Genomic DNA, 23,388 nt, shown 5'->3' with positions numbered 1-23,388 from the left:
CATCCAGCAGCGCGATTTTTCCAACTGGTTCGCCAAGAGAAATCGCGCCCTTATCTGAAAAGTGGCCAGCTATAAAGAACCAGAGGAATCGCTGCGAGATAGGCTGATCGCCTCGAATAAGTCGACTGAGTATCGCGACGAGGCCTGTCGACAAAGTGGCGGGTGATAAAGCGCGCGAGCAATCGCACCCTCGATACGGGGGTGCTCGAAGAATCGTTCGTAGTGGAAACATCGCGTTTTGTTTCTCGCGAGCGTCCTTACTGGATCCTCAGCTGGTCTTAAAAAAAATCTAAATCGCAGGCATCTCACTTTCAACCCCCAAAATCCACAATTTCTTTTATCAAGACTACCATTACTCTTCTTCAGAAATCCTTCAGATTTTTTTCTGCAACTAATCATCCCTCTACAAATATTAAATTCTAATTCTTCTCTACAATTTATCAGCATTTAAATTTAACTCGTCTTCGAAAAAATCTAAATCTCAAGCATCTAACTTTCAACCCCCAAAACCCACAATTTCTTTTATCACGACCACCATCACCATTCTTCAGATTTCTTTCTGCAACTAATCATCACTCGATAAATATTAAATTCTAATTCTTCTCTACAATTGATCAACGTTTAAATTCTTCTTATCACCTCTTATCGTCTCTTACGACAAAATGTGCAATTTTGAAATTAACCAAGGCTCTCTGGTCTTCGTCTGGCTCCTTTTCTACGCAAGGTTGCAGTTCATTTCCAGTTAATCACTGTCATTGTACTCTGATCGTTGAACAAAAGAAGAACAAGTACTTTTCTATTTGAAATAAAATTGGGATGGAAGAATAAAAAGAGCCATTTTTTGTCGCGATATTTAAATTTGAAAACACTACGCTACGTATTTTTATTTATGCACGTTGCACATGCACTTTCGCGAATCGAGAGTGAATCGCGAACTTCTTCGATTATTCAACCAGATTACAGACTAATTACTTCCCTTGGAATTCCAAATACACTTTGGTAAAGCAAACGCTTAATAATTCCATTTGCGACACCCAAATCGAATTATTCGTTGATTGATCCTCTCGCATACTCTTGCGAGCGTCCTGCTGACCGACGGTTGACCTTTTTCCACCCACTTCGCCTCTTTCCGCTGGAACTTTTCTGCTCTGGTGGCCAACAACTCTGCGCAAGAACGGGACAGAGAAAAATGAACGAACGTGGAAGAGGCAACAGCCGTTTGAACGCGAACAGCTGCATCGCAGCCTAGCCTCGCCTCCTCTATTTGCTCCTCTCGCATTCTTCGTGGAATAGTTTGGTCTCGCGGCGGATACACGCGCGCAGAGCTCGCGAAAGAGATTAAGAATATCTTTTTCGATGGTCGCGCGCGCTTTTGGAGCCGTTCTCTTGGTCCTCGCGACGAGCTGAGGCCACGCGACGCTTTGGAGCACCGCTGGCCCTCGTAAAACGAGAAAAAATACCTCCACTCGACCTCTGAACCCGAAACCAGCGGTTCTTTGGCACGCGAGAGCCTCGAGCAACGAACAGTCGCGAGAGTCCTCCCAATAACGCGATCTCCAGCGAATATTTGGAGATCTTTACGATAGAAACAAAGCGTGCTCCTGTTACTCTCGACCTGGTATTCGCCAGGACTTTCCAACATGGCGGATCACGCGCAGAAAGTAGACTTCTGGGTCACGCGGTTGATAAAAATGGTTGGCACAGCCAACGTGGCTCGTAATCGCGAGATTAACCCGAAGGGAGCAGAGAGGAACTTTGAGAACGTAAAATAGTCGCGAGATAGTCCCACAGGAAGAGATCGTAGTCATAAACAGGGACGATTACTTCTTTGATGCTACAACTTCTCTTTGCAACGATCGATTTATGGATCAAGATCTATTCGTTAAGAAAATTCATTTCTATCGATGCTTGCTCAACGATCAATTTATGGATCTGAATGAGCTCTTCTCGTCGATCAAGATTTATTCTTAAAGAAAATTCATTTTATCGATGCTTGCTCTCGTTTTTTTTACATAAACGAAGGAAGCTTCGAGACAGAGAGCTTCAGAAGGATTCAACGATCAATTTATGGATCAAGATCTATTCGTAAAGAAAGTTAATTTCTATCGATGCTTGCTCAACGATCAATTTATGGATCTGAATCAGCTCTTCTCGTCGATCAAGATTTATTCTTAAAGAAAATTCATTTCTATCGATGCTTGCTCTCGTTTTCTTTAGATAAACGAAGGAAGCTTCGAGACAGAGGGAATTTCCTCGCGACAATTACGATTTTCATACATTATCCAGCGTCACGTTCTCCTGGAGATCAATTTTTCACGAGCACGGTTAAGAGTATTGCGGTTGTCTCGAGGGAGGCTGAGGAATTATTGAGCCTGGATATCGAGTCTGGCTACATAATTCCACGAAGCCACGAGGATCAAAGTGGGGAAACGTAATTAACCTGGGTCGAGTGAAAGGCTGGCGAGGAATGTGAAATACTTTCCTTTAATAATACCTGACGAAGCAAATATATATATATATATAAAACTATGATACATCGTTGAGGGGTGGGGCCAGTCGTTAAATAAACCTCGTCAACCCTCGTCCCACTGCTCGTTGAATTCAAACAACCTCCATGCTCCCCTGTTTTCTTTACAAAACCTGCTCGAGGGACCAAAAATCCTGCAAGCTTCAGTTCGAACCGCGGCTACCTGGCACTGTATCTACTCTCGTGTCGTTCGTTGTCACTGGAACTGAAACGTGGTACACTAATCCACCATGGACGCACAGTGAACAAGCAGAAAGAAGAAAACTGAACGAGAACATTGGTGCAGTCGATAATCTCGTAACTCTCGCGCAATTAATTATCACAGACAATGAAGAAGGGCGTCTCATCATGCCCTCGTCGCGTTCTCCTGGTCAGGTTTCGTTGGCAGAGGCCTGTTCGCCATTTTGCTAGCTGGCATGGACGTCTGCGGTTCAGGTAGTTCCGAGTAGAGATGAGTGGTGGCGTCAGAGGCCTCAGCGTACTCGCACAGCAACGAATTGGGCCTCTTATTATTCCCAGTCTTCGATCCACCAAGGATACTCTCGCCCAGAGCCTTCAGGAAGCTCATTGGTCTGCCCTGGTTCCTGGACGCCTCGAATTTAGGGCTCTCCGGACGCCTGTGGTTCTCTGTCTTCGCGACGAACGACTGGTCGTTGATCAGGTGATCGTTGACCACGTCTGGTGGCAGTGGTTGCGGCGCTCTTCCGGCTAGGGTCGCTAGAACAGGCTGAGACAGTCTGCTGGTGCTTGGGACAGTCTCGTCGCCTGGCAATTCCGCGTACAGGTGGTTCTGCTCGCTGGCTCTTTGATCGCGAGGCTCTGTGTACTCAGTCAACGGTGGCCTTGGTTGTATCCCGCTTGGTAGCAGCTTCTCCAACGATGGCGCTTTGGTACCAACGCTGATGGACGGTTTGGGCGGCCCCCTTGGTCTCCTCTGTCTACCACCGATCATATCGTACGCGTTCTCCTCTTCTCGATCGGCTGGCTGTCTCTCGTTGTTGTTGTTGCAGCTCTCCTCCACTTTGATCAGGTCGTACAGGTGCTCGATCATGTCTCTGGCTTGGTTGTAGTTGTCTGGGTCGTTCAGTCTTTCCCTGAGGTCCCTCAGATACTCCTCTGTCAGCTCTTCAGGTAACGTTTGCGTGGCCTTGTTCTCCGTGTACGGATACAAACCTTCCAAGTCCTCCTCCTCCTCCCCAATTGCCTCTGCTTGAGTCTCCACCTCCAGGATCCTCGTTTCCGGTTGCAATCCCGCGTACTCGTGCACGCTTAATCGCGATATCGACCTGGCTGACGTGGCTGCTATCATACCGTTGCTGGGAGACAGCCAGCTGGCCAGGTTCATCAGGTGACCGGATGTCAGCTTTGGACACACGCCACTTCGACGCATGTACAAAATTCCTGACGCCAGGATCACCACAAGCACGATGAACACTGCTACCACGCAGATCACCACGATTATTCTCTTCTCGCGTTGGAATTGCTCTGAGTCGCTCATCTCCACGTCGAAGTAGCCTTTGTGCCTTGGATACACGTGTGGTCCAACGCTTGGAGGACTGACGGTTGGTTCCGGTTTCGAGGACGGTTTCTCGCAGACGATGTGGTCGCCAGGCGCGCAGATGATCTTCGTGAAGTTGCCCATCGACATGTAGCCTTGAGGCAGGTTGAAGCACTTGTCCAGAGGGTGCTCGACCATGCAGAAGCTCGAGTCCATCATCCAAGTGACCGAGCTGTTCTTCCCGGTTACCTCGCGTATCCACTCGTTCAAGTTGCATCTGCAGATCTCTTTGAAGTAGTTGTTGCCCACGCGAGCTGTGTTCACGCGTTGCGAGATCGCGGCGAATTTTAGGGACCCTGGTCGCGATTTTTCTATGTGGTTGCCAGTGAAGGAGAACTCGAAGTTGGGAGCGGATGTCGCGTCTACTTCTGCTGTGATCGCGTCTGTTTCCAAGTCGACGAACAGGTTGTAGTCGATCGCTATGTGGTTCCATTGGTGGAGGACGATCGCGCCTTGGTGGAGGTTGTGGAACTCGTTGTTGTTGAAACTGACTGTGGCTGCGGATATGTCCATCGCGCCTGTCTCCACTTCGGTTAATCTGTGAAACGAACGAAGACTTTGTCTTGATCTTTTTTCATTCTTTGCTGTTATTAAATAAAATAGCAGAGTAAATAATGAGAAGAGATGGACCTTGGAGACTCTGTCTTGAATTTTGCGCGTCGACGAAGGTTTTTCATCCCTTACGATTGTGAGAACGCGAGAAATGTAATCGTTTAAAGAGTTAATATTAAATTACTGTTATTAAAATTTGAAGAACGTCAAAAGTGTAACGCACGCAGAAGTTAGAATAGCAGAATGAATAATATGAAGAGATAAACCTTGCATCAAGATTTGAAGAATGTCGAAAGTGTAAAGCATGCAGCAATTAAAATAGCATAAATAAATAATAAGAGGAGATAAACCTTGAATACTGAATCGTGAGATTATCGTGGCCAGCTCTGAACGCTCCTCTCTCGATGTTCTTCAATCTGACGTCGACGAACTCCAAACTCTGGATCAACGCCCTGTCGCTGAACGCGCCAGTCTCGATCTCGAGGATCGACGCGTTGCTGATGGTCACGCTGAAGATGGTCATCGCGCAGAACGCGTTCTTCCGTATCACCTTCGTCCAGATGTCGTCCATGCGGACCTCAGCAACCGCCGATGGGAACACCGCTGTCGGCAGCTCGGTGATCTTCACGCTTTGGAACCTAATCTGCACCGGATGGGACCAGAAATCGAGAGAATCAGAGCACGCTGACGCGCACGCGACCCACTGGACGTTCGCCAGTTCTTTGGCGAACGCGAAACGCGTTACGCGATGGCTCGTTCGCGGCATTGACCGACTGAGAAAATAAACGCAGCTGATTTTCGGTTCTGAATTCCTGTACGCGCGAGTGAAACCTGATTTTTGGAACTTGAGCATTCAGATTTCAGTGGAAATTGATTATCAATATTTTTATTCGAAAGAGAAATGAAAAATCGAAATTGCAACGCAAAAGAAAAAGAAAAAATAGACTTCCACTGCTCTCAAACACAAAATTTCAACGCATCGACACGGTTACACACAATCGCAAAAAGAGAAACGTATTCGACACATCAGCTGAACATTTCTTTTCTTAATTATCTCAACGCAAAAAAAAAAGAAAAGATAGACTTCTACTGCTCTCAAACACAAAATTTCAACGCATCGACACGGTTACACACAATTACACAAATAGAGAAACGTATTGGACACATCAGCTGAGCATTTCTTTTCTTAATTATCTCAACGCAAAGAAAAATAGACTTCTACTGCTGTCAACCACAAAATTTCAACGCATCGACACGGTTACATACAATCGCAAGCTATTATAACCAAAAAAAAGGTATTCGACACATCAGCTGACCTTAGTCGCGGGTCCATGTCTGCCATGCTGCGAGGCCTCGAGCTTGAACGCGTTGCTGGACAGCTCAAGCGCAGGCACCTCTCTGACAGTGATCCAGAGCAGCCTGGAGAACGCGTTGGGCTTGATCCCAACGCTCCTGCACCGCGAGATCGAGACGCTCAGCGTCCCTCGCGAGTTCCTGAACGCGTGGCTCTCCAGGACCACGCTGTTGCACTCAGACACTTCGAGATGCGTGTTTGGCGAGCTCAAGTTCTGGAACGCCTGCCTCTTCGCCACCAGACTGTAGATCCCAGACACGTGGACTCGTTTCAATGGCGCACCATCCGCGAACGCGCCAGACTGGATCCTCAGCTCTCTGCAATGGGACACCTCGACTTCTATCGCGTCCGACGGAATGGTTCCCTCCAGCAGCTCCACGTCCTGACAAAGCAACGAAGAAAAAGAAAATATCGGTCATCGTACATCTTCTATTTCTTCCGCAGTGATTCGTCTGAGGGTCGAACAGCATTCGAAGAGATTCGAAGAGGCGTTTCGATTCTCTCTGGTACCAACGTCGAAAAGGTCGGTTATTGTATGGCTGTCTCTCGTCGAGAATTTGGATGGTGTTTCGTGGGGTGAAATTTATACCTGGACGAAGGGTTCTGGGGCACAATGCGGGCGAATGACGTGAGTTATCGCGGGTACACTCTGGATATTAATCTTCTATACTACTCTGCTCTATTCTGAACTGTGGTCCAGGGTTCACTGATGACTTGTGAATATGAGAGCACGTTTTGTTACTGAATAGGGGGATCGTTGTAGAGGTTACTTCGAGTAGTTCAATTTTAATTAACGTTTTTTTTGGTAATACTTGTTAGAAAGTGGCAAAGAAACGCGAGAAATTGGTGCAAATTCGATGAACCAATGAAGAAACGCGAGCACGTTTTGTTACTGAATAGTGGGATCACTGTAGAGGTTACTTTGAGTGGTTCAATTTTAATTAACGTTTTTTTTGGTAACATTTGCTACAAAGTGGCAAAAAAAAACGCGAGCACGTTTCATAATTGAATAGTAGGATAACTATAGCGGTTACTTTGAGTATCTCAATTTTAATAAACACTTGCTAACACTTGGTAACACTTGCTGCAAAGTGGCAAAGAAACGCGAGCAATTTGTGCAAATTCGATGAACCAATTAATAGTAGGATAACTATGCCAGTTATATTCGAGTTTGGCAAGTTTAATAAGCGTTTTTTTGGTAATATTTGCTACAAAATAGCAAAGAAACGCGAGCAATTCGACGAACCAATGTATTGTAGGATAACTATAGTGGTTACTTTGAGTGTTTCAATTTTAATGAACATTTTTCTGGTAACACTTGCTGCAAAGTGGCAAAGAAACGCGAGCAATTGGTGCAAATTCGTCGAACCAACGTTTGGGCCATTCGTAATTGTCCATCGTGAACGTATCCGTTTTTTATCAGCGTTAAAAGAGAGCAGTTCAATTTTCAGCCATCGTAAAACTCACGCAATTGCGAGCATCTAATTCTTCCGCGCGAGGCGTCCTCTTTTAGCCAGAGTGATCCTTCGACGATGTAAAAGCGAGAGAGAGAGGCGCTCTCGATGGGACACGAGAAACGGAGGGGCTTTAATAGACCTCTGGAGAATAATTTCTCGGAATAATTCGCGTGTTACGACTACGGACGGCGATGAATAATAATTAGATAGTTAAGAATCTCCATAATGAAGCGGAAGTCCTTCGCCCCGGCGCGTTTCAAAATCAACAAGTGAATTTCTATCGAGCTTGAATTTACCCCAGGCTGATTGCAGACGATGGAGAAAAACGGAGAAAATGGAAAAGAAAAGAGCCGCAGCTCGAGTCTGGCGCAGTTACTTCGACTCGACGCGCGTCCTTTGGGTAATCTAATCCTCCGCAAGGTTGTTAATTAATCAGCCTGGCGAGATGTTCGATATCTCCTTCTCCTGGCGAGAAATTTCATCGCCAGTAATTGGCGTGTCGTTTTTATCCGACGTTTGCGTCGATATCGCGTCGCTTCTTTCAATTTCTGTCGGCTCGAACAGCTTTGTGACGTCCAGCACTTTGTCTCGTGATTTTATGGCGAGGCGAAAGTGTCAGTTAAGCGAGAGGAGACGAGTTTTCAACACATTTTTCACTTTACGATCGCCCTCAGAGACGCTTTTTCTTTAGATCTGAAAATTATCACATTTGGCCACAGTTTTTCCCAAAAATAATAAAATAACATGCTGCCTGGCGTGCTATCACTTTTTTCTAGATACATTACTCGATAATTAACAATTTCAACACGTTGACGCACATTTTTCACTTTACGATCGCCCTCAGAGACACTTTTTCTTTAGATCTGAAAATTATCACATTTGGCCACAGTTTTTCTCAAAAATAATAAAATAATATGCTGTCTGACGTGCTATTACTTTTTTCCAGATGCGTTACTCAATAATTAACACGTGTATGTTAACGTAATATAATTAATTACACTTCGTACTAGCGCTGTTCTTTTTTTACTGATTAAAATACGCACGACGGTTATAACCGTCGTTCGCGTGAACGTGTTAAGAAAGATGTGAGACTCTAATTCAGTCAGCAATCTTCGTCCTCGTTCTCGATACATTCTTAAGCGAAATAGAAAGCAGCGTCTCGTTTGGTTACAGCCAATTTCACGTTCGAGATGAATCTTGAAACTCGTTCCGCTAAAAGGTTAGCTGAATAATCTTAATTAAAGCATCTGAAGGATAAATGAGGTAGCAAAGCAGCAGTCTCCCTTGAACTCGATTATTAGAACGACTGAGACTGGCGCGAACTGCTCTCTCGCGAGCCACCCCATTTCACCCTCGCCTTATCATCGAATAAAGAATACAGAGACGTCGAATGGGGTGGTTTGAAGACAGACGAACGACCATCGAACACGATTAACGCGTGACTTCGTGTTTCTACCATTAATTAGAACTTCTTAACAAATCGCAACGAATTTTTCAGCTCCATTTTCGTGTCGCGAACGAAGCAAGATTGAAGTTCCTCGAAGACCTTCTTCGAGAGATTCCCCGAATCGTTATCGAGCGGAAAACGCGATCGATAATTAGACGGAAATGGCACGTGAATCACGCGATTGAAATACACACGCGCGATTAGTCAGAATACCAACATCGCGAGTCGTTCGTTCGTCCAAGGTTTCTCATTTTCTTGCGAGTTGGAGTCACTTTTTCTCCTCCTCGTTTCGCATCGCGACGATCGATGCGCCATTCCGCCATTCGCCTCGCGAAAAGGGTTACCAACGACGTCACCAGGGGACTCGTTTCATCCCCGCTTTGAATTCGTCGACGATACAAACGGGACGCAAGAAACGACTGGCGGCGCAAGAAATCGAATCGCCTCTTCTTGTCTCTCGTTAAACGACGAAACGAGCCAATTGTTCCCATCGCTCGTCGCTTTCAGCGCCTCGAAAAATCGGGCGAACCGCGTCGAGACGCGGCTTCGAGGCGTTCGTCGGAAGACTGTCACGCGAATCGTGAACCAGTCGAATTTTTAAAAAAAATGTATGCAAAATTCTTTTCGTTTACGACAGAATTCGTAATTGGAAATTTCATTTATGATTGCGAAACTTTCCCTCTTTGACTCGAATGCTGGTCAATTTTAATTTCATTAAATTGATTTATTGAACTCGAATACATTTGAAGTGTTTCAAAATCGATGACAAATCCAACTGATAATTTTGAGAATATCTCAAATCGATTATCGACAAAAAGACACATATTCGCTATTATTTGAACAGAAATAGTAAATTCAACTGTCTCATTCGTATTCTGTATTTTAGATTTCATTGAAACGGAAATTCTCGACTGAAATGAGCATAATTGCCTCGTACATTCAACTACTGTTTACTCGACTCGTTTATGCGAAAGATAGAATTCGCGTAATCACAAGCCGTGTCACAAGTCACGTTCTCGTCGAAAGAGAAAGAGGGACGCAGTGAAATCGTTGGCCCTGGGCGAGAGCTACCTTTTTAAAAGTACTTCCGCTGACGTCTGCTTCCTGGTCGGTGCCCCGCTTCGACGAAACGTTCGAACGCGATTATTCCTCGAGTTCGTGCCTGCTAACTGATAATTAGAAGCCAATGCGACTCTTTGTTGCGCGAGGAACATCGAAATTGACGCAGAAAAATTGTAGAAACGAGCAACATCCAAAAAGAACAGAGTTTGCCTGTCTCAATTAGAAACCAATGCGTTTTTTTGTCGCGCAAGAAACATTAAAATGGATAGAAAAAAATTCTCGAAACAAGCAATAATCCAAAAAGAACAGAATACACCTGTCTCTCTCATAATTTGCATCGAACTTAACTTCAAATCTTCTAAAAAAACTCGCCAATAATTTACTCTCGCGTCGTTGAACAGTTTATCTTCGCAAAAAGAGATAGAAATATTGAAAGGGTAGCAACGAAGGGGTGCGTGCACCCCTCGCAACGATTTCTTAGATCTCGACGAGTGGTTTCCCACGGAACTGGTCAGTAGCCAGCTCAGAAAAAGTGATCCTTGGGCGGAGTTTGAAATTTCCATGAGAAAACACGGTGGCGGGTTTCTCTGTCCATCGATGGTGGGCGATAACGTGTAAATCGAGACGGGAGAACGATGGGAATCGGTTCTGGTCGAAAGCAGCTCAGTCAGAAAAACCATCTCACTTTGTACGAAGACGAAAACAAGGCGACGCCATATAAAAATTTTTCAGATTTCAAATTAACGCAGAAGAAGGTCAATACTTTAATATTCTAATTGCAATTTTGAAGTTTATCCAACATGGAAGCTTTTAGCTCTAACGCAGTTTATCCAGAAACCATCTTTCTTTCTACGAAATCCAAACAAGGCAACGCCATATACAAATTTTTCAGATTTCAAATTAACGCAGAAAAAGGTTAATATTTTAATATTCCAATTGCAATTTTGAAATTTATTCACCCTGAAAGCTCTTAGCTCTAAAGCAGCTCACCCAGAAAAACCATCTTTCTTTTTACGAAACCCAAACAAGGCGACGCCATATACAAATTTTCCAAATTTAAAATTAACTCAGAAAAAGGTTAATATTTTAATATTCTAGTTACACGAAATTAATTCATTCTGGACGCTTTCAGCTCTAAAGCAGTTCACCCAGAAAAACCATCTTTCTTTTTACGAAACCCAAACAAGGCGACGCCATATACAAATTTTCCAAATTTAAAATTAACTCAGAGAAAGGTTAATATTTTAATATTCTAATTACACGAAATTAATCGAGAAAGAACGATGGAAATCAGTGAGACAGACGCGTGTGTGGGCTGTTTCTGGCTGTCTGTCGAAGATCAGAAAGAAAAGGGCGGCTCGACTGGTCCCACAAACGATCAGCCTGCTCTCCCTCTGCTTAGAGGAGGCTCCATTGTGTTTGTTGGGACGCAGAGATGTTTTCGAGAAGCCTTGAGGAGGCTGGCGAGTGTCGAGCGACGAAATCGAGGTGTCTCGTCGATTCTCCAGAGCTAAGTCGCTACCAGACGATGCTCTAATCCTTTAATACCCTCCTATCGTTCCTCTTTCTCTTTATATCGCACGCTACGAGGGTGGATCGCGACGCTCGTTAACCTGCGATCGAGACATTAACATAGTAGCCTTCGAAGAAGGCTTCCTCTGCTACCAGACGAAGTCGAGACTAACTGATTGTATCTAAAATATCCTGAAATCTGAATATGCAGCTATTGAAACGGAAGAACCCTTAAACACCCTTAATTTGTTAAGAGAATTAGCGATTTGAGTGTGCATGTAGAGACGGTTCCATTTCGAACGATCGAACTGGTGTTTCAATAAAATTGAAAGCAACCTGATTTTTTCTGTTATAAATTGCAATCTGCTTGGAGAGTTTCGCTCTGAATTAAATTTGTATCGTTCATTCTGCTTTCAACTTTATCGAATCGCTTATAGTTTTTGGCTTGAAAAGTGGTCTCGCGCTGGCAGTTTCCACGAGGATGGTTCGTTGAACAGAAAAATTCTATTAAAAACAGCAGCTTATTATTTCTAATTTCATATCTTCGTGCAATTCATTAATAATGATTCACAATTTAAACAAGATCAATAATTCTATATAAAACAGAAGATAACATAAAAATTATGATATTTCCTGCTAAATGAAATTATTTTCTAAAAGATTCGATTTGAGAAAGTAAAGTGCAACATTGCGAACGAGATGAAAGCGTCAGTGACTCAGCAATGCGCGTACGCACCCCTAAAGGGTGCATTCACCCTCTGATCGTCGAATAAAACCGCGAAAATTCTCCAAGCGAGCGAAACTTTTCGCATCGTTCAGAAACCTCCACTTTTTCAGAGCCAAAACCTTCGCCAAAATTTGTTTATCTTCCCAGTCGCGCTATTCTTGGTGCGCGTTAGCGAGGGCGCCCCGTTTCACCTTCGCCCCCAACCCTCTCGCGACGCGCGGCTAAATTCGTTATCTGCGAGGATATTTTCGCTCGCGAGATATCGCAACATCCATTCGCGGCGCAAACAGCCTAAAACGATTCTGACTAGCTTTTTGAACCGATTCGTTGCGACTTTGATGGCTGCTGTATCGAATGAATCGCGATCTTCTTCCACGAAACCATCGCGAGGCGAATAATTAAATAATTGTCCCGTTCTTTTGCTTTTGCAAAACGATTTTCACAAGCTTGGTGAACCGATTTGTTGGACTTTGATGGCTGCTGTATCGAATGAATCGCGATCTTCTTCCACGGAACCATCGCGTTGCGAATAATTAAATAATTATCGCGTTCTATTGCTCTTGCAAGTCACGCAGTGGCTGACGTGTCTCTTCGTGACACGGAAAATGGAAGCAAACATCGCTGATTAATGCATACTGCTTTAGAAAATCGTATTATAAAAGAAGAACGTGAACTCTTTGATCTTTTTTTTCATGAAAATATCAAATAATTGCATAAACAAATGATAGAAAAATAGAAAAGCGAGTGTAAACTCTTCAATCTTTTTGTTCCATGAAAATATTATGGCTCTTGTTATATCAAATAATTGCATAAACAAATGATAGAAAAACAGAAAAACGAATGTAAACTCGTAAATCTCTTTTTTTTCATGGCTCTTATTACATCAAATAATTGCATAAACAAACGATAGAAAAATAGAAAAGCGAGTGTAAACTCTTCAATCTTTTCTTATCATAAAAATATCATGGCTCATATTATATCAAATAATTGCATAAACGATAGAAAAACCCAGTGCAAGATTTAATAGCAGAGGTATTTAACGAATCTAAATTAAAAACGTTTAATTAGCTCGAGAGGAGTTCGTCTCGCGTGGCAACCAAAGTAAACGCGAGAGGATCGCGAGAGTAGATAAGAAGATTCAATATCGTTGAATCAACCGCGTGGTTCAAACAAAGCGAAGCTTGTATTTCCTGCTCCTCAGGCGAGTCGATGATTCACGTTGAGTAGTCGCGTGTTCATCGCTGGCTTTTAAGCCTGAGCTTTCGCGGTTACGTCGTGGTTGGTTCGTTCGTTTCACCTCGTGTCGACGGTTCGCGTGCTCCTCTTGGCGAACAGGTTCGCCTTGAACCGATGCTCGCTCGAGCAGACTCGAGGCGAGCCCTCTGCCGTCTTCTTCGCGCGTGGACGCGCTCGTCGCGCGGATTAACGCCCACGCTCTGATGTTAATTGGACCAGGCGAGCCGAGACGCGAACCGAATGGAGAACGGTGTCACGGAATCCGCTGAGAGAACAATGGGGCCAGTGTGTCCGCTCGAAGTCGTCTCGAATCGCTGCGCGTGGACCTGTTCCTTCGATCGCGAGCCTCGATTAGAGGGTACGCGTGTTCTCCAGGCTGGAAACATGGCGTCGCCTTGTTTGGGCCTTCGTGGAATGGGATATAGCTTTTCTGGGTGAACTGCTTTACAGCTGAGAGCTTTCAGAGTGGATTAATTTCAAAATTCCAATTGGAAGATTAAAGTTTTCACCTTTTTTTGGGGTAATTTTTAATCTGTATATGGCGTCGCCTTGTTTGGGCCTTCGTGGAAAGAAATATAGTTTTTCTGGGTGAACTGCTTTAGAGCTGAGAGATTCCAGAATGGATTAATTTCAAAATTCCAATTGGAATGTTAGTGTTAATCTTTCTTTGGGTTAATTTTCAATTTGGAAAATTTGTATGTGGCGTCGCCTTGTTTGGGTCTTCATAGAAAGGGACATGATTTTTCTGGGTGAGCTGCTTTAGAGCTGAGAGCTTCCAGAGTGGATTAATTTCAAAATTGTAAATTGGAATATTAAAGTGTTAATTTCTTTCTGGGTTAATTTTAGATCTGTAAAATTTGTATATGGCGTCGATATTTGATGTATCATTGAACTAGAGCATCGATGGTACATTTGAAAGCTAGATTACTCGTAGGTTCGCAACTGTTCAGCCATGTGGCGTTAAATGGAGTTGAGTAATAGAATATTAGGATCGAGTGGTTAATCACTTATAAGAAGTAGATCGTTGCTAGATGCTCTACATTCGTGGATCTCGCAATTGATAAAAAGGCTTTCGAAGGTTCTTGAAAATGATTTCAACAATTTTTCCAAGTATCTACGAGAACATGAAATATTCTTTTATTATTATGAACCAATAAATGAAAGATTAAGAACAACTAAAAAGAAATTCAGAAGATTCAGAAGCAAAAATCAAATAATCGAGAGTTGTCGATGAAAAGTGAAGGCTTTCGAAGATTTTTAAAAATAATTTCAACAATTTTTGAAGTATCTGCGAAAACATGAGATACTTTTTTCTTATTATGGACCAATAAATGAAAGGCTAAGAATAACCAAAAAGAAATTCACAAGATTCGGAGGTAAAAAGCGAATAATCAAGAGTCGTCGATGAAATGCAAAATAGGAGAAGGAACTAGTACGAAATCGTGGGGGGGAATTACGTTTCACACGAAAGATGATGCCTGATCGCGTGACCAGCAGCGATCTCGAACAGGGTGCGGCGATGCGACTGCAATTACTTCCTGCTGACCACTCCTGACCCGTCGCGCCATTAAGAAATGAACTCAAAACGGAACCATCGTATTACCTTCTGTTTCGTTTATTACAGCAATCTTTGCATTACAAGCACCCGGTCCAGGCAGCGAGTGCAGACCATTTCATCGCGATTCGTTCCACTCCCCCTGCAATGTCCTGGAATCCTCGCCATAATCGAACTAAAACGATTCTGCGCGAATCATCCACGAAGAATCGACGACGAACCTTTAAAAACAATCATACCATCCACAAAAAATAAATTCTTCGATTTAAACGTCTGCAAAATCATAACGCAGCAATGAAACTTGCATAAAAGCAAATTACCTTATCGTCTTCCATGATGAAACAGAATTCGACTCGCTTCTAGCGAGAATACTGAGATTCTGAGATTGAGAATGCGAGTGGTGAGAATTTCAGCGGCTACGCTTTGAAAAAGAAGAGAAGAGCTCGCAGAGGCTAGCTGGGAAGTTCACCGCGATGAAACAGAATTCGACTCGCTTCTAGCAAGAATATTAAGATTCTGAGATTGAAAATACGAGTGGTGGGAATTTTTTAAGATTGAAAACACGAGTGGTGAGAATTTCAGCGGCTACGCTTTGAAAAAGAAGAGAAGAGCTCGCAGAGGATAGCTGGGAAGTTCACCGCGATGAAACAGAATTCGACTCGCTTCTAGCAAGAATATTAAGATTCTGAGATTGAAAACACGAGTGGTGAGAATTTTAGCGGCTACGCTTTGAAAAAGAAGAGAAGAGCTCGCAGAGGCTAGCTGGGAAGTTTATAAACACGATTCCTCGTAACTCGTGATCTCTGAACGCGGGTGCATCAGTGACGTCAGACACGACGCATCGCGCTGGAGAACAGCTGGGGCGTTCTACGAAATAAAGGGAGCGGAATAGGGCCAGAGACAAGAGGGAGACCGCTTCCTCCTAGCCTGCGTTTCGAGACTTCGCCTCTGTCCTCGATGAATGACTAAGACTCGCTGGCTCTTTAAATTCGTGCCTTTTCGCGCGCTGACTCAAACGCCGGCTATTTCTGCGTCTTCGTTGCCAGCACAAAGGCGAATGCTCGAGTTATGAACGGCGCTTAAACTCTGGTAACCGCTTCTGCGTCGTTTGATTAATTGTCACGCGGTTGGTGTATGGATTCTGGAATGTTAAACGGTTCGAGCGAGGATCAAGAGGATCCTTTCGAGCATCGAAGCTCGTGGGAGAACGAAGACGAAAGATTTTGCTGAAGAACACGCGTTTGTGAAATGTATCTTTGCTTGAAGCTGTGAGCTTTCAATGTTATACGAATTTTAATGCCATGATGAAGATGAAGGTATGATTTTATTAGCCAGTGAAATAGAAATGGTTTGCCATTTGGTTTGCAGGATGTTAACCATCAGCAATAGAAAGCTTCTGTTTTAATAGAAAACTTGAGAGAGACGTGCATTTCTGATAATGTTGCAGTGGAATAAATTTAGTTAATTCTGATTAATTCAAATAATATAGTAGACTGTCATAAGGCATTCTGAGAAATTGCAGACATTTATACAAAGTAATTACAATACTTTTGCATCTCTATGGAATTCTAATGCACTTAACTTCTAAACTTCCTCCTTAAATCATTCTCGAAGAATCTCGTCAGATACCACTCGAAGAGTCCACTCGAACAATGCGTTAATTAATGAAGAAACGCTTAACATCAATACTTTTGCATCTCTATGGAATTCTAATGCACTTAACTTCTAAACTTCCTCCTTAAATCATTCTTGAAGAATCTCGTTGGACACCACTCGAACAAGTGTTTCCACTGCTCGCAATGCGTTAATTAATAAAGAAACGCAATCTTCCCCAAAGGGAGCTGTCAGAAACAGGCGCATATGCAACCGCACCCCACGCAGCGTGGCGTTAGAACCGAAGAATTCGTTACCCTCGTTATCGAACCGCATAAGCAGACGTGTATCTGGTCGATGCGATATCTCTGGGGAGAAAAGTGATGACTTAAAAGGATGGCTACCGCATGGTGTACTGTTTCAGAGGGTGAACGAAAGGGAGTCCAGGAAATCTTTACGGAATAATCGAGTTTCGTATCGCTTGGGTCAAAAGCGACAAGAGGGTTACCCTTAACCCCGAGGGTTTTCACGTTTCAAAGGCTTCCGTCGTGAAACGTTCTTTATGGACACGACAACAGAATTGCTAACAAATGTTCGTCTCCTAGTTAGTTATTACTTTCCTTAATTTTATGAGTTCCACTTGACTTGAAAATTAGTTGCAAAAGTAAGAGACAATCCTTTGACGTTTCGAACCCAAATTTCTTAAATGAAACGCTTGCTGTTCGACTCAGAGGGAGCGTTAAAAAAATCTAAAGTCGCGAAGAACACTAACAATTGTTCGTCTTTTATTTATTTATCATTTTCCTCAATTTTACACGACTCCCACTTGACTTGAAAATTAGTTGCAAAAGTAAGAGACAATCCTTTGACGTTTCAATTTTCAAATTTCTTAAATGGCACTCTTGCTGTTCGACCCAAAGGGAGTGTTGAACAAAAATCCAAACTCGCGTAGCGTTTTTTAAGCAACCAAGATTTGTCGACCCAAACAGTAGTACTAGTCACGTAGAGCGGCATTAAAATACCCCAGAAGGGATATCAGGGACTTGGAGGTTTAAGGAGCGTCGGTTGCAGAGGGTTGCGCGCGAGCCAGAAGCGACGACCGCTTCTGGAGAAGTAAAACAAACGGAAGGAAGCGGCGGAGCGCCACAAAACGGGGGAGAACGGAATCCGTGGCGAGCTGAAATTGTACAAGGGTGGCTCGCGGGTAAATAAACGATTTAAGATCGTGGCACGCAGAACGCGCGCTCGCAGATGTATACGCGACAGAGATTCGACGTCGAACGAGGAAACAAACTGCTGGTGAATTAGATCTGCGATTAACCAGACGTTGTCCAACGACTGCAAGAAAAAAAAAAAAAGAAAAAAAAATACGCCACCTGTGGGCGAGCAGAGTTGAAATCGCTCGAACAAATTCGAGAAGCGAGTCGAGGTTGTCGCTTAAGTCAAAGGTCGCAGAAAGCAGAGTAACACGAAATTCTTTGTCGCACTTCAAAAGGCAACCGCGTGAATTTACAGCAGCCGCAGAAATTTGCGGATACGAACGACGATGGCATAAATTAGGGGGCGGAAATTATGCGCAGCGACGCTCGCGAGTAGGTATAACGAGCTGATGAATTATAAAATCGAGGCTTAGAATCCAGAACTACGCGAGATGGACGAGTGTTTGCAGAAATAAACGAATATCCGAATGGTTAGGTAGGATCGCGTGAAATAGATGCATCTCATTGTTGGCCCAGGCTCAATTTCCGTCTGACGACTCTAAATATCGAGATTTGTCGATGCGCCAAATTTTCAGAAATTCTGATGACATCAGAACGTTTGTGTCTACCATTCTATGGTACCATCGATGATAGAACGATTTTAGCATTCTAAGATGAGAAATCTCACTTCAGTGACTGAATTAAGATACTTTGAATGTATCTATCATCAGCTCTCTATTTTCTCCTTCGAAAATATCTTTGTTTCAATTGGAAAATCGAAGACACTCGTCAAACAAAATAGAAAACAGGATGCCACGCGTAAAATGCAACGCAGTGGAATTAAAAATTGCGTCGCGACATTTCGATTTGACTAATTGATGCAATTCTAGAGGTTATTACATCCATCATCAGCAAGTAGACTACTCGTTCGACTAAAAGATCGAAGACACTCGTCACGAATACAATAATTATCTTTCATTGGACCAAATAAAATAGAAAATAGGATCCCAAGCGTTTAAATGCAACGCAGTGCAATCGAAAATCGCGTCGCGACATCTCGATTCGACTAATCGATGCAACGGCAGGGGTTATTATATCGCACGCTGGTAAATTCCAGCAGGTTCTCCAAAGCATCGAGGCGCTCGCGTTTATCGAGGCGGCGTCGACCCCCAAATTATACGCTCGGAGAAATACTCGATCGGGTGGGATAAATAATTAAGCGGCATCGTGGCGCGTGTCGCGAATGCGGTAGAAGCCGAACGAGCTGGGATTTTAAGGCGTCCGGTCACGAACTATCGTCGATCCGCCGTTGGAATCGAAATTGACGAACGACCGACAATGGCGCGCCAGCCACCGTCCGATTATAACGCGCCCTTCCAGGCCAACCGTGGCCGTTCGAGGCTTCGATTTTATGTACGAACTGCGAGTCAATTACTTTTTTTCTCGTCTTCGTGTTCGCAGAAACAGAAGGACCTCTGTTCACGTCGAATGTTAACCAGTTAAGTGCGTTCGACGTGTATACTCGTCGCACCAAATCTCCACTACAGTGCGTTTCACGTGTGAAATAAAAAATTACCATTCAGTAGAAAAACTCGAAATCTCGATGAAATGTAATAAGAATATTATTTGTTGGTACGTTTCCTTTATATGCATAGCTTGAAATTTTGTAAACTATTTTCTTCTTTTTCTTGTTCACTCTTGCTATCTTCAATTTTTCTTGCTTATGCATTTTATTATTTTTTGACAATCTTCTGTCCTGATATTTTCAACCTAAATTCCAAAGTTAACTGGTTAAACGCGAGTGACAGTTGTCCCTTTGGTCTCGAGAAAGAGACAAATCTTCCCTGCAACGAGTTCAGAATCGATACATTTTCACATTCATAGCACGATTTAGGTGTTTTTTAGTCTTCTCTACAGAATACTTGTTTTTTTAACCCTTAGTGCAGTGATTTTGCAGTGATTTTCGTGTGAAATTAATACAGGGACGCTTGTTAGTGATTTGCCTTTCTTAGGTAGTGGTTGGGCAATTTTAGGGTCACAAAAATCCCATTTTACGTCCCACTCTCTGACCAATTAGATCTCAAAATTATTCATTCCTGTTGCAAATATCAAAAGAACTTTTTGGTTGATTGCAAACTTTAACCTTCTGCCAAAAAAATTACTATAATTCTGAACGCTTGTTTCTTTAAACAAATAAATATCGCAGAGGGTTAAAGCGATTTTTTATTTGAAGAAGAGGGATGAAAACGAATATCTGATACGATAGATGGAACAGTAAGACTGTCTCGTTTATGGATGATAAAATTTGGAATTATTTAACGATAAGATAACCGTATCGAGGCCATCTTCGTTACCCAAGAATGGAAATTAGTGGAACGCGAGGCGTTTAATTGCCAGCGACGATAAGACGCGATACGATAGCGCGCACACTCATTCTCGTTTCTTTGGAATTTTTTTTTATCCGCGTTATATTTCGTTGTTCAGTTCTGGGCCATTGAAAAACTCTGGTTCCTTTCTTTCTCTGTCGCGACAGCGACGAGCTTCGAAGTTGCGAAAGGAAAGGGCTTAAGCAAGGGTTCGATACTTCCGCTCTGCTCTGATCTGTGGCTGCGATAGGTCGAGGAACACAGGGGTCGCTCGCGTAACTTTGGGACAATGAAACTTCAGAGAAAGTTCAGCGTTGAACCTTGTAACGCGAGGCACAGTGGCTAATTGAAGAAACGTAGGAGCCGCTCTCGCTGGCTGCTCGAGGATTGTCGTTGTTTATATTCGTAATTCGAGCGGAGAGAACGGTAATCGAGTTGTACGGCGCTCGATTAACTCCGTTGGATCACTTTGGAAAGTTACCAGCGACGATGGGCGAGGGTGTTGGCGGAATTGTATTGTTATTCTTCCTTGTTCTGCGTTTCGAGGAACCTGAGCGTTCTTTTTTTATCGTAGCAGACGTTAATACTGCGTCCTGAAGAATTTTCTTACATTTTACACGTTTATTTCTCTCCCTTGGGCTCTCAAGATTTTTTTTTCTAATGATATTGTTCAATTTTTATTTTTAAACTCGAAGAACCGCGCGTGAGACTCGCAGAATGCTGTAAAAAATTGTTTGAAGCGTTATGTGACGCTCGTTAGCTTTAAAATGTTAATCAAAGTCATAGAAAATTAATATCGCGTTAGAAAATGATGCAAACATCTGTAAACTTCCATCCACTTTTTCTGATATCACATAAGACAGCAATAAGCTATATTCACGCGTCTGAACGTTTCGTCTAAGACATTTATGACGATATTTAAGTGACAAGGCATCTCTGAACTGCTTCAGAAATCACGTAATCAAATTGAAGAGAAAAGAAGAAGAAAATTGTCGGATGTAATTAACAAGAGCCAAGACAATCATTGACAATACTTTCTACAATTCTTGGAAGTAGAATCACGTCAGTATCGATCCACATGGACGAACCATAGAAATAAATGTATTATAATCAAATATTATAACAGAAGATGGATGAACAGAATTCTGTAATCAGATAATAGTATTTAACAAAGCTTATACAATTCTGTATTCCATTAACCCTTTGCGCACCCCTCTGCTACAATATCCACAGAGCAATACCACATTATTTGTACGATTCAGAGCACGAACAACAGCACCTTTCACGAGAGAACGAAACATCGCTGCAATTTTCCAATTATTTACAACAAACTACCCCCAAACGATATCTACGAAACACCAATGAATGCATCTGAATCGACGCAAATAAAATTCCATAGAAAATAGAATTACTTTCGTCGACTGTCCAGAAGAGAAGCGAACGATCTAAAAATTGCAGTGCAGAGATGAAGAGAGTGCGACGAAAAACATTGCAAGAAGATGGCAGAGGAAAGCGCAGAGAAATGAAACAGCAGAGTGTCAGAGAGGTGAAGAGACTTGAGAGACGACCAGGCAAATAAAGGAAGGAAAAGGCAGCAGAGAAGAAGTCGAGTGTTCGAAGTTCGATTCATCGCGGGAAGTTTCTCTTTGTCGAGCGCTCGAAGTCGCGCTTCGAGGTCTTCACTCGACACGAGAGGGTTCTAATTGTCGTTCTCCGCAATGGCGTTCGTTTCACGTTCGATCGAGCGTTCGCGTCGATCCAGTCGGTTCGTGGCGCGAAACGAAAGTTGCGAGAGACAAAGTTAACGTTCTCAAAGGCGACTGGTTCGAAGGAAACCAGTTACGCGGCTTTAAGATATTCCTCGCGCGTTTTCAGCGAGGTTATTAGCGTCGTTGAATTCGTAAACCGACGCGTGACGAACGCGCTCTTTTAAAGTCTCCATTATTTAACGCTTTGCTCGCGCGCCTCACGCGTTCTGCGTTGCGTTCGCATTGTTCGCTGGTTTCCCAGAGCAGCTTGCGATGAACTTCAGAGCTTGAAAATGCTCGACGAACTTGCGCGCGAATGAAAAATTGAACGCGTGGCATTGAATCTCTTCGAAACCAGTTCTCTTAACCACGACAGACTGGAATCTTCTCCATTTCGAAGCTACTTTAACCAGCTTCGATAACGTTCGACGATGAATTCGAAGAATTCCAAAGAAACGAGGCAAAGTTCGAAAGACAAGTTCGACAATTAAGTCTGTTAAACGACAGACGAGAAGAGAAAACGATTCAGCGCAGAGCAACTTCCGTTTCGAGGCGAGCTAGACGCAGACGCCATCTTGAATATCGCGCAGCGAAATCAGGCTAATCAGGATCACGCAGAATACGAGATACACGCGTTATCGAAGATGGCCTCGCAGGTGATAATCGATAATGCAGGGGAATCGGATCAGCTAGCTGGCTGCTGGCCACTGTTCGCTTCGAATCACGTTGCCAGTCTGCGTACGCGCGAAACGGGAGACCAGCGAACACGAGACGCCATGTAGAACAGCGGAGAGTTCAATGGCCGATCGATGGATCACCTTGCGAAGCGAGCAGCCACTGTGCCTCGACGAAACAGCGTCGCCTTTGCATTCGTCGAACTCGAATTCGCGTCCATCGATTCTCACGGCTTTAATTCGATTTTAATTCGCGACAGCCTCGCGTTTGCTTGTTCCATCGTCGAGATAAAGTGCGAGCAACGAATCGTAAGCGTGCCATTGAAACCAGACACGGATGTTTCACGCGAGATATCGTTCGTACCGGAAGCGCAGATACCAGGACCTTGAAATCTCATCAGCCATTAAAGGATCAAACCAGAGACCAAAATTCAACTGTTTCGTGAATCTTCTCTGCTTTTTTATCGAGTCAGATCGATGAAATTAAAATGGCAGACACCAGGACCTTGAAATCTCGTCAGCCATTAAAGGATCAAACGAAAGACCAAAATTCGACTGTTTCGTGAATCTTCTCTGCTTTTTTATCGAGTCAGATCGATGAAATTACTTAATCGAAGAGGATCTTTTTTGGAACATTACAATTCAGAAACGATGAGGATATCTCGTATTCCACTTTGATTAACGAAAGTAGGTCATCTCGCGCAGAGAGTTCCTCAAGACGAGTTCCTCTTCCATCGCGCAACGAAAGGGCTAATTCCTCGAAGCAGATTCGACGGATCTATTCAGAACACACGCGTGTAACGCAACCATCTGTCGTTCGT

The 23,388-nt window shown here is 43.5% G+C and overlaps 2 protein-coding genes across 3 annotated transcripts in view; one reads left to right on the top strand and one right to left on the bottom strand.

The window, feature by feature from the left end:
• Hiw (MYC binding protein highwire) overlaps positions 1-23,388 on the top strand; it is a 228,864-nt gene that overhangs the window by 183,941 nt on the left and 21,535 nt on the right. The gene's annotated exons all lie outside the window — the stretch shown is intronic.
• The window catches only part of LOC143431627 (uncharacterized), a 28,105-nt gene continuing 7,590 nt past the window's right edge, over positions 2,874-23,388 (bottom strand). The window contains exons 2-4 of the mRNA XM_076908522.1: positions 5,954-6,373; positions 4,988-5,280; positions 2,874-4,623 (exon numbers count right to left, since the gene is read on the bottom strand). Coding sequence (XP_076764637.1) covers positions 2,874-4,623; positions 4,988-5,280; positions 5,954-6,373 — 2,463 coding nt within the window. The remainder of the gene's footprint in view (positions 4,624-4,987; positions 5,281-5,953; positions 6,374-23,388) is intronic.

Source organism: Xylocopa sonorina, chromosome 18 (assembly GCF_050948175.1).
Source record: "Xylocopa sonorina isolate GNS202 chromosome 18, iyXylSono1_principal, whole genome shotgun sequence".
Classification (NCBI taxonomy): domain Eukaryota; kingdom Metazoa; phylum Arthropoda; class Insecta; order Hymenoptera; family Apidae; genus Xylocopa; species Xylocopa sonorina.
Note: the sequence above shows the minus strand (reverse complement) of the source record. Positions and strands in the feature narration are given on the sequence as shown.